Here is an 11,865-nt window from a genome sequence, read left to right as displayed (position 1 = left end):
TTGCAGAAATTCCCTTTCTCGTGTTCGAAAATAGGATACCTTGGCTCCCTTTTCAAGCAAGTTTTTCTCATTGAGTCGTGATGCTAAGAGCTCTGAAGCTTTTTTGGATAGTTCCAAATCTCGCACCAAATCATTTAGCTCTTGTTGTTCGAATCCCTTACGTACGGAGTCATCTTCAATTTCGAAATCTTCATCGTTGGAGTCGCTTTCAACTGCACCATATCCGTATTCCTCTTCTTCCAAAGAGGGAAATTCATTGAAAACTGGCACGGGGTTTTCGGCTGAATACGACACTGGGCGTGTAGCTGACAGTAAACTAGGATACTCTATTTTACATTTGTTTTTCTTATTAATATCCTGATGTTTTCACTATACAAAAGTAACAATCACTTAAATGATCTTTGGGCTCACGCCAAATCATAGGTATACCAAATGGAAGTTTAGCACGTTCTTCCTTGGTCCACATCCGTAAACCGGAAATGCACTTTATGAGGTGCCCATTCTTTATCTTGATCACCAAGTTTCACTTTAAAATAGGCAAAATATGTTTGTCTGACAAATGTACTAATGTTTGTCCTTTGACTGGGAATGGTAAAACTGCCACATATATAACAAAACGAATCGGGGCTGTTTTCGCACTTACGACGTATAGGAGCAGAGGTAACCATGAGGAAACGTTTCAGTTCAAACACACTAAGCAGTTCTATACACTTCAGTAACAAAATACTAAATACTGCTAACCGAAACACAACGTTTCACCACAATATAACAGACATAACTGAATTTAACAGGCAAGTCTAGACAAATTGCAGTTATCAGAGCGTCATTACTCCCACCAGGCGCCCCACCCCCATAGAAAAAGAACGTGACGTGATAGAAGAAAACTAAAAACAGTTTTGAAATCAGCATGCCTAATTCTATAGAAAGCAGCTAAAAAATCTAACTCAACAGAAATTAAGTTTCGAATTGTTCCCCAGTGTAATCTGAAAATTTATTTATAATTTGCTTTTTTTAGGTATATTTTGAAAAAGAAGCCACATCTCGTTAAAAGGTGACTTGTCAAAAAAAGACTAAGAGGCAAAAAAGTTTTAAAAACACTGTGTTTAACTAATGGTACTACAATAATAGTTTAACTGGAACGTACACAAACGTTTGGGGGCCTTAAAGGAACAAAACCCCCATAAAATTTTTATGCAAATATATTAAAAAAGATGCCGCATCTCGATAAAAACTGGATTATCGAAGAAATACTAAGAGGCAAAAAAGTTTTAAAAACGTTGTGTTTAACTAATGGTATTACAATAATGAATTAATTGGAACGTACACAAAAGTTTGGGGGGTTTAGGGAACAAAACCCCCATAAAATTTTTATGGGATGGACAAACTTGACTATAATTTTGTTTTAAGATGCTCCTGCCACAAGAATAGTACATGTCCATTTTCAGTAAAAAATCTCTAATAGTTTTCGATATATTGAAAAGAATCGATTTTCATTTTGTAATTTTAAAGGGCTGTAACTTTTTTTATGAGCACATTTGTACTAACGTAAGTTAGGTTCAATCAAACTATTTTTACCCCAGAATGTGTGGTATAATTTATGACCAATCTTTTCGGGACACCCTGTATAATCCTACGTTTTTGCTTCCCTACTTTTATATTTTTTTAATAATTTTGGTCGTGTGAGCCAAAATTTTAATTTTTTAAAAATAAAATGCGTAAACGAAACTTTATGTAAAAAGCCACACATTGATGGGTAATAATTTTAATTGATCGGATCCATTTACAAAACAATTAAGATGTATTAAGAGTTGACCTTCCTATTTTTGGCTTCTTAATATAAAGTATCGTTTATGTATTTTATTTTTTAAAAAAGGCAAAATTTTGGGACTTACACGGCCAAAATTATTAAAAAATATAAAAATAAGAAATCAAAAAGATAGACCTATACATAAAGGTAAAAGGACTTGAAGATTAAAAAAAAAGAAGAAACAAAAAAAAAAGAAAATACGGCGGTTCTTGTGTAAAAAAAAACTGTAAATTTACTGGATCAGCTGCTTCATATTTTGTTCTTACTTTATTAACTGACCATAACATTAAAGTCTCTTAATGTAGAAATTCTCCAGCATGTTAAAGTTTTTTAAAATTAAGAAATCCGCTAAGTTTGCAACTTGTTGCAGATGATTTCTTGAGAAATATTTACATACATATTGAGTTATTTATTAAGCAAAAAATCTTTGCTGACCAAAGCTGACTTTCTTACTTTTCCCATTTTAAAACTTGGTAAACAGAAAACGATTGAACATTCTTGCCATCATTTTGTAAATATGTTGTAAATAAAGTTTATGTTAGGAAAAAGAATCTAAAAAGTATATTGAAATACTCCACTTACCTCCAGAAATAACATCCACTATAAAATAACAAAATAGTACACGTCTATAGTTTTAAACGAAAACCTAACAATGCCTCAACTGTATAACACACTTTAATTTTATTCGGTCCGCTTTCGTTCAATCCCAACTTTACACTAATAAAAATATGTGATATGCTTGTATTGTTCTACCCTCAATGGCCGTTTGTGATCCTCAGAAACCTACAGAGCAAGAATCATATAAAATTTTTCGGAATATATAAACTTAAATTTTTGCATTTTGGCCAGGTTTTCGGCAAAATTCACCACTGTGCTACGCTTCAGAGACTTGGAATATCAAAAAAGCAGATTCGAAGTGTATAATGATATTCAAAATATGGGTCTACCGTAGAATGTTGCGCATACCATTGACCACACATTGCACAAATAATAATTCAATAGTAGCAGAACTTAATATAAAAACTAGACTTACCACTACTATCAACCAAAATATACTGATATATTTTTGACATATAACTAGAACACGAGAAGGCATGCAACGAATGATAATTGAAGGCAACGTAGACGACAAACGATTCAAAAGAATATCGGTAGTATGATGGTCGGTCCAAATAAAGGACATGACGTTACTCATTCTCTGATGCAAAAAACATGCCCAGGAAAGAGACAATTGGACAGAAATAGTTAAACAAATTACATGACGCCACTACATTCTAACGAAGTAGAAAAATGGAAGAGGACTTTAAATTATGATGACTAACGACTCTACAACGAGCAGAATGTTTACACGTTACAATCACAGATCTAGGTAACCAAATAAAAGGATAAGGTGCAAAATAAAAAAGATATAATATTAAAGATATTTTAAGTGCGTTAAAAGCGAACGATAATTGAAAATCACAAAAAAGCTTCCGACTTATTCAAAAAATGTATTCAAAGTATCATGCCGAACTCTTCAGTTTAAAAAAAGCAATAATATTGACAAAGTTTAAAGACATACTTCCTGGAAAAAAAGGACATAGCCAAACTTGTGTAAAGGAATTGTTAGGCCTACTTAAGCGTCATGCAATTTAAATTTATCTAGCACCAATAATAGTTAGATTAGCCATTTTTCTTGTTCTAAAAGCAGGTATTCATAAATGGTACAGAAATATATGTAATAAAAGTAAACATTTAGGGTATGTACATACTGGAGGAGCACATTACAATCTTCTTCTTGTGCCGTCTTCTAATGAAGGTTAACGATCACTTCTTTAAATGCTTCTCTATCTTTTGCAACGTGAAATATCTGTTCAACATTGAGGTTAGTTCAATCTCTGATATTCCTCAGCCAAGATTTCTTCTTTCTGCGAAAGCCTTTTTCCCCTTTACTCTTCCTTGCTCTGAAGATGAAGTGGATTAAGAGTTAGAAATTAGAACCACGAAATCATGCAAAGAATGTAAATATATCGGATTTATATTATCTAAAGAAGGCACTACCAAAAGAGGCATCGAAAACAGAACGAAAAAAAATCGGTAAATATTCTAAGCTCTCTACTACGGTCTAAAGATGTAAGACAAAAAACTAAATTGACAGTCTATCGAGCCTTGGTAGAGCCTGTTATAACTTATGGGACAGAAGTTTGGCAGATCACTAAAAAAGATAGAAAAATAATAGAAGTAGTAGAAATCTGTTTTCTAAGGAGAACGTGTGGTATAATAAAAAAGATCACATCAGGAATAAAGATGTGTGAACAAGGAAAAATACTGTATATTCCAGTGTAGATAGAATTGAAACAAGACAACTAGTGTGTTATGGTCACGTAAAACGCATGAATAAAGATAGACGGCCAAATAAAGCTTTAAATTACATACTACAACAAATAAGAAGAAAAGGAAGAACTTCAGTTGCCTGGGAAGAAAATGTACGGCACATAATGAGAGATAGAGCCATAGAAGAGGAATGGATGGACAGAAAATAATGGCGGTCATAATGCGAGAAGCGCAGAGGCTGTAGGAACCTGGCTTAAAGATAGATATATAGGTACTCTTCCTTGCATTTGCATGATGACGTGTAGCAGAGAATATTTATCGTTACGAAATATGTGGCATAGATACGATGTTTTTCTTATTTTAATTATGTTCATAAGCTTTAATACTACAATATTTGTAATGAGCAACCAGCATCTATTAATAATATGTATAATTAAGTCAATCTGTTTTGAGGTAAAAAGCTTCATGGAAATAAAAACTAAGAACAGTAGATAAAAACACGTATCTACAACTTTTAATTCTATTAGAAATAACAAAATGTAAAAATTGACCAATCGGATTCAAGGGATGGGTTTCTGTTTGGATGAAGTCTGGATGAAGTTTAAAAGTGGCAAAGAACAATTAGTGCCTTTCTCAACAATTCGAAAACTGTCGGAAAATTGGTAATTAATACCATAATTATCACAAATAATACCAAAAGTATTATACAATGCTAAAAGTACCTTAGGACATAATGGTTGGGGTGCCCAAGCGGGGATTTTTGCAGTTACTCGAGCGCGTCATTAGCATATGGGGAAAAACCTGGTACCCTGCAGATGTACCTCTACCATACATTGGCTCTTAATACAGGGGAGTTTGTTAAGGGTGGCCCGAAAAAAAATCTATCCTTAAAAAAACTCGAAATTGACAGATTAAGATAGGGTAAGTTAAGTACATGCAAAAGAGTGTATATTTCAAAAATCTGACGATTTGAGCCAGGCGTAAGAAAATGGATGAGTCCCAAATTTCACAAGAAAAAAGCGAATATTTCGCGAAATGAATGACAGATCGAAAAACTAAAAAATAAGTGCCAATATTTTTTAAAAATCTATCGAATGATACCAAACACGACTTCCCACGGAGTCGGAAAATTGTAAAATACACTTATTCAATATTTTTGAAAAATCTATCGAATAGCACCAAATACGACCCCCACGGAGATGGGGTGGAGGGTTACATTAAAATCTTAAATACGAGCCCCATTTTTTATTGCAGATTTGGATTCCTTACTTAAAAATAAGTAAATTTTATTCGAAACATTTTTTCTAATTATGGATAGATGGCGCTATAATCTAAAAAAACATTTGTTGGAAATGGAAAGTTAAATTAAAAATGGAAAGTCCCCACTAAAATAGAAAGCTTTACTTAATTTTTTTTGTTATAGGACCTACTCTTCACAACCCAATAGGTCCCCATAACGCTCGAGTGACTGCACATTTAGCATACTTGCTCCCCTACTATAATTATGTCGCCCAAAATAGGTAAAGAGAAAGAAAGATGCAATACGATTCCTCGAAGAAACGCAAAATTCCTAATGACTACGAATCTGTTACGATGTAGGTATATGTTGGAAGGAAAGGCGACCAAATTATTGCAGAAAAATTAAGTACTATATGGTTTAGAAGAAACGCATTGTTCTCTGTCTGTGCTTTCGACTACAGTACGTTACGATTACGGTAGGAATAACGAGAATACACATTATGTTGGATTATGTTTAATGTATACATATGTCTGCATGTTCTTCGAAAGGTCAGTTGACGCAACTTTACTGCATTGAGTCTTCAACTATATCTTGGGACATATTCAGAAGATATTCACAATACATCACCTTAATTGTTAAGCTATAGTTACTATAATTTGGTGAGAATAAAACGAAGAAGAAATTTTGCTTACATCAATTCTATCAAAACACGCTTATTTATTTGTCACAATGACACTTTTGTTTACATTACTACTAGTATCTATATTTAAAAACGTATTACCGACGATTGATCTCAATACAGCCGAACTACAATATCTTGCTGATCATCTAACAAAAGAAGAATGCAGAAAGCTCATAGCAGCTGCCCATTTTCACAGCTACGAGGAACCAGCAGTTTTGGGACAAGCTGAAAGAAAAGTGCCTAAAGATCTAACTTGCATCCAGTTACTTCATCATTGGAATTCTGAACCCAACGAAGGAAAGGGGGAGACTCATGAAGTTTTGGAGCACAGGTTAAGGCAAATGGGCAAATACAAACTAGCAGATTGGTTAGTATAGTTAAGAGAACAACTTCTTAATGTTCTATATTTATAAAAATGTATACCATTTTTATTCAGTTGCAATGCGAAGGCAAAACAATCTTACTTTTAAATTAGAATACGGAGTGCAGTCCATTCCCTTGAACCGCGATTTTCGGCTCTTATTGGAGCCTTCATCGGAAGGAACGTAGGCACTGTTCTCCATATTTTAACTGATTCGTATCGAGAGGTTTTCCCACCCATTGCAACTGAAGTGATGATACTATTCTCCTTTTCATGAACATTTTTCAGTGCGTCACAAATTATAGAAAAAATGGTAAGTCCGTGATAATACACATTTATGACATTTATTCTAACGTGACATTTTAGTTAAATCTGACAGTTGTCAAATTTTATTTTCAATTTGGAATAAAACCAAATCAATTGTGTCTTTTGCATTTATAAAATGGTATTTTCTTTCATTTGTATAGTCTTATAAATTGTACAGATTATATTGATAATATTTTTATTTTATTTTATAAATAATTCTTTTTTGATTATGGCGCCATCTATCGACAACTAGAATAATCACCGAACTAGAATAATTACCAAAGTATTCACAGACGTGACTTTTTTTCTGTCACATACAATTTAATGCGTTAGAGAGAAATCGAAAAACTGTGACGCACTGAAATATGATCATGAGAAAAAGAATAGCTGGCTAGCGCCATCTGGCATTGAAAGACGAAGTAGTTTTCAATCCTAATAGTAAATTGTTAATATTGAAAATATTAAAAATATTACTTAAAGATTTTTAAATTGAAAAGTTATTGGTACACTTTCCTGGTGACACCTTCAAGACTTCTACAATTTGCAAGTCAAATGGATGCTGCAGTGAAGACGAGAGGGAAGGAATTCTACACTATGCAATTCAGATCCTCCGTCTGCAGCTGGTAAAGTTCCAACGGAAAAATGCACCTAGTTACTCTACGGAGTAATACGACTATAAAATAAAAATGTATACCATTTATATTCAGTTGCAATGCGAAGGCAAAACAATCTTACTTTTCAATTAGAATACGGAGTGCAGTCCAGTCCCTTGAACCGCGATTTTCGGCTCTTATTGGAGCCTTCATCGGAAGGAACGTAGGCACGTTCTATATTTATGTTTAAGATGGTTTAGTTTTAAATTAAAATTAAATTAAATTTTTTTTTTTTTTTTAAATTAGTATCCCGAAATAACCAAAGTACGTGCCTCCTAGCGGCGGGATACGGGCAACAATACATTGGCTTATAGGGCAGTCCTTACAGTAGGGATCCTGGCCTATACAGAAAAATGCAGGCGGGTGTGGGGTAATACTGCACTTTGGTTGCATTGGTGGTGTATTGGCTAAACGTGCAGGGCAGGGTATGGTGCTGATAGAAAAGGCATTCAGGCATCAAATATCCAAAAATCTTTTCAGGCCATAATAATGAAAAGACCTTCTCCAAACGCAGTAAAAACTTATACTGAAATGATGGCATCTCCTGAGGTAAAATGTTCCGGAAGTAAAATGAGCCTCCGTTCGGATCTCCGGGTGAGGACTATCTCAGGGGGAACACCATTGCAGGTTAGAAAAATCAGGATAGGGTCTTGGAATCTTGGTAGTCTTACAGGTAAGAGTCTGGAGTTAGTGGATGCGTTCAAACGAAGAAGAGTTCAAATTGCTTGTATTCAAGAAACTAGGTGGAAAGGACAAAGGGCGAAAGAACTAGGTGAAGGATACAAATTGTGGTATGTAGGGAGTAGTAACACTAGAAATGGAGTTGGTATAATTGCTGATAGTGAAATGAAAGGTAACGTAGTAGAAGTTGTAAGAACGAGTGATAGAATGATGTCAGTGAAATTTGTAATTGATAAAGAGGTATTGAATGTTGTTTGTGTGTATGCTCCCCAAACAGGTCTGGGTGAGAATGAAAGAAGAGCTTTCTATGATCAATTAGGAGACGTACTGAGTGATATTCCAGCAGAGGAGAAAGTTATAATAGGAGGTGATTTCAATGCACATGTGGGCCAAACCAAGACAGGATATGAAACAATACATGGGGGATTAGGCTTTGGAACTAGAAATGAAGCTGGAGATGACATGCTTGAATTAGCAACAGCATTGGATATGGCGATTGTTAACACATTCTTTAAAAAGAGAGAAACTCAACTTATTACCTACAAAAGTGGACAACATCAATCCCAAATAGACTACTTCATGATAAGAAAAGAAGACATACGTGAATGCAAGGACTGCAAGGTAATAGTGAGTGAGACAGTAAGCCAACAACATAAGCTGCTTGTTCTGGACATCGAAGTAAAAAGCGAAACTAAACAAAAATATCGTAGAGGACCACAAAAAATCAAATGGTGGCTGCTGAAAGATGAGAAAGAAGGTCTATTCAGGAGAAGAATAGTAGAAAAAATATGTTGGAACATGAAAGGAAGCCCTAATACAATTTGGAGAAAAATGGCCGGTAGTATTAGAGAGACTGCTATTGAAATACTTGGGAAAACGTCAGGAAAAAAGTTTGAGGATAAAGAGACTTGGTGGTGGTCAAACGAAGTACAAGGAAAAATAAAAGAGAAGAGAAAATTATATAAAAAGTGGCAAGAAACCAGATCCGACACAGATCTTCAAAACTATATGGTGGCGAAAAAGGAAGCGAAAGTAGCAGTAGCAAAAGCCAAAGCAGAAGCGTATTCAAACCTATATGATCAACTTGATACCAGGGAAGGCGAAACGAAGATATATAAAATAGCCAAACAGAGAGCAAGGAAAGCAAAAGATTTTAATCAGATTAGATGTATCCGAGATGAAAATAATAAAATACTAGTTCACGAAAGGGAAGTCAAAAAGAGATGGAGAAAGTACTTTGACAGCTTATTAAATGAAGAATTTGACAGACAGCCTGTAGAGTCAACGGAGACAGTAGCAGCAATGGTCACCAAAATAACCAACGAGGAAGTGGCTCAAGCGCTTCAAAAAATAAAGAAAGGAAAAGCGGTAGGACCAGATGATATTCCTGGGGAAGTATGGAGAGCATTGGGAGAGACAGGAACAAGGTGGCTAGCAGGTCTATTTAATAGAATTATGGAAGTCGGACAAATGCCAGACGAATGGAGAAGCAGTATACTCGTACCTGTTTACAAAAACAAGGGAGATATACAACAATGTACAAACTACAGGGCTATAAAACTGCTTAACCACACCATGAAAATATGGGAAAGAGTAGTTGACAGACGGATACGTGAAGAGACCGAAATATCCGAGAATCAATTTGGCTTTATGCAGGGTAGATCAACAACAGATGCAATTTTCATTATAAGGCAGTTGATGGAAAAATACAGGAGTAAAGAAACAAACGCTCATATGGTATTCATTGATCTTGAGAAAGCATATGATAGAGTTCCTCGAGAGATTCTGTGGTGGGCACTCAATAAGAAAGGAGTCCCTGGTGAATATGTAAAGATTGTGAGGGATATGTATGAGGGAGTAACGACTAGTGTTAGGACAGGTGTGGGAGAGACTGATAAATTTCATGTGAAAGTAGGATTGCACCAAGGCTCTGTGCTTAGTCCGTATTTATTCTCATTAGTTTTGGACCAGATAACAGCGAAACTACAGGGTAACATTCCATGGTGCTTAATGTATGCTGATGATGTCGTGTTAGTAGGAAATAGTGAAAGAGACTTAGAACAAAAACTGGAACAGTGGAGACAAGCTCTGGAGGAAAAAGGTTTAAAACTTAGTAGGACAAAAACAGAGTATTTGGAATGTTCATTTAAAGATGGAGCTACTACAAATAAAATGGTATCTTTGGATGGTGAAATGATTGTGAAAAGCAATAGTTTTAAGTACCTAGGATCGGTATTACAGAGTAATGGAGAAATAGATGGAGATGCATGCAGTAGAATTAGGGCTGGATGGATGAAGTGGAAAGAAGCGAGTGGTGTGTTGTGTGACAGAAAAATTCCAATGAAGCTGAAGGGAAAATTCTATAAAACAGCCATAAGACCGGCTATGATGTACGGAACTGAATGTTGGGCAGTGAAAAAGAAAGAGGAACAACGAATGCATGTGGCGGAAATGAGAATGCTTAGATGGATGAGTGGAGTGACAAAGAAGGATAAAATTAGAAATGAGTATATTAGGGGAAGTCTAGGTGTGGCACCAATTGATGCCAAAATGAGAGAGCATAGGTTAAGATGGTTCGGTCATGTTCAACGTCGAGACGTTAATCACCCAATACGAAGAATAGCTGAAGTGCAGATTCCTGGAAGGAGTAGGAGAGGAAGACCAAAGAAGACCTGGGGGGAGGCGATAAGGCAGGACATGTTGGTAAAGGGGATTAACATTAATATGACCCAAGACAGAATTGTGTGGAGAAATGCAATTAGGGAAGCCGACCCCGCATAGGGATAAGGCAAAGAGAATGATGATGGTTTAGTTTTAAATTAGGTAAACTCTAAGTTTTCCTCTGCAATAAGCTACAGCACAAATGCTTCCAATCTCTTGCACATAACTTTGTTCGTTGTCCACGATTTGACACCATAAACAGAACAGAAAACATTTCGTATCGCAGCGTTCTTATTTGTATTCCAAGAGAGGGATTGTTAAACGTGGATTTACCTTTTCCGATATGCCTTATTATTTTGTGATGTATGGTTGGACCATACATAATTATGGTTCCAATGTATTTGTAGTATTTCAGTTTTTCTTCCGGGGTTTGGTTGATGTACAGTTGAATTATCACATCAACTTATGCTTTATTATTTTTCATCTAAGTAAGAAAGCAGCTTATATAATCTAATAAGTAATCTCTTTAGTTTCCACGTTCAAAATATTCCTTTGATTTTTTACTGTGTTTTGTTGTAAATATTTTCTCTGTAGAGTTCTTAATAAAATCTGCGGTTATTTTCAACGAAAACATTTCGTTTATAGATTCGCAAAAGTGTGTGTGTTAGTGCATTGCCGCTCCTGCAATACACAGATCAAATTCATCGATGGATTCTTATGTAGTTTTCGAGATAATCGAGCTCCAAGTCTAAAATGTGACGTCACAATCGTTTTATTTTCTTCCGACACACTACACGTCCAGCTGAAATCGTTGCTATTAAGTAAGCTAGTTTTTTAATTTCGATTTGTTAAGCAAAGCATAGGTTATTTACATTTGAGTTCGACACTTCGTGAATGTCAAACTAAATTTTAAATTAAGTATTAATAAAACATCAATGACATTTGATAGTGAATTTAATTATTATATAAAATAAATAAGATGTTCAAAAATACAATTTGAGTATATTTTAAAAGCAATAATATATTAACGGCTTTAAAAAGGTTTATACGAGTATACGGCCTCCCCTTTATGATAAATGGACTGTTCCATTTGCTATGAAATTAAAATATAGTCGGTTCGCTAAACTCGACACAACTGGCTAGTGATTTTAGTAGGTAATT

General features: G+C 35.0%; 1 protein-coding gene across 1 annotated transcript in view; it reads left to right on the top strand.

Annotated features, from left to right (window-relative positions):
• Positions 1-6,089: 6,089 nt before the first annotated feature.
• LOC126892835 (uncharacterized) overlaps positions 6,090-11,865 on the top strand; it is a 30,486-nt gene continuing 24,710 nt past the window's right edge. The window contains exon 1 of the mRNA XM_050662574.1: positions 6,090-6,409. Within this exon, the coding sequence (XP_050518531.1) occupies positions 6,090-6,409 (320 nt within the window). The remainder of the gene's footprint in view (positions 6,410-11,865) is intronic.

The sequence above is a fragment of the Diabrotica virgifera genome, chromosome 1 (genome assembly GCF_917563875.1).
Source record: "Diabrotica virgifera virgifera chromosome 1, PGI_DIABVI_V3a".
Lineage (NCBI taxonomy): Eukaryota > Metazoa > Arthropoda > Insecta > Coleoptera > Chrysomelidae > Diabrotica > Diabrotica virgifera.
Note: the sequence above shows the minus strand (reverse complement) of the source record. Positions and strands in the feature narration are given on the sequence as shown.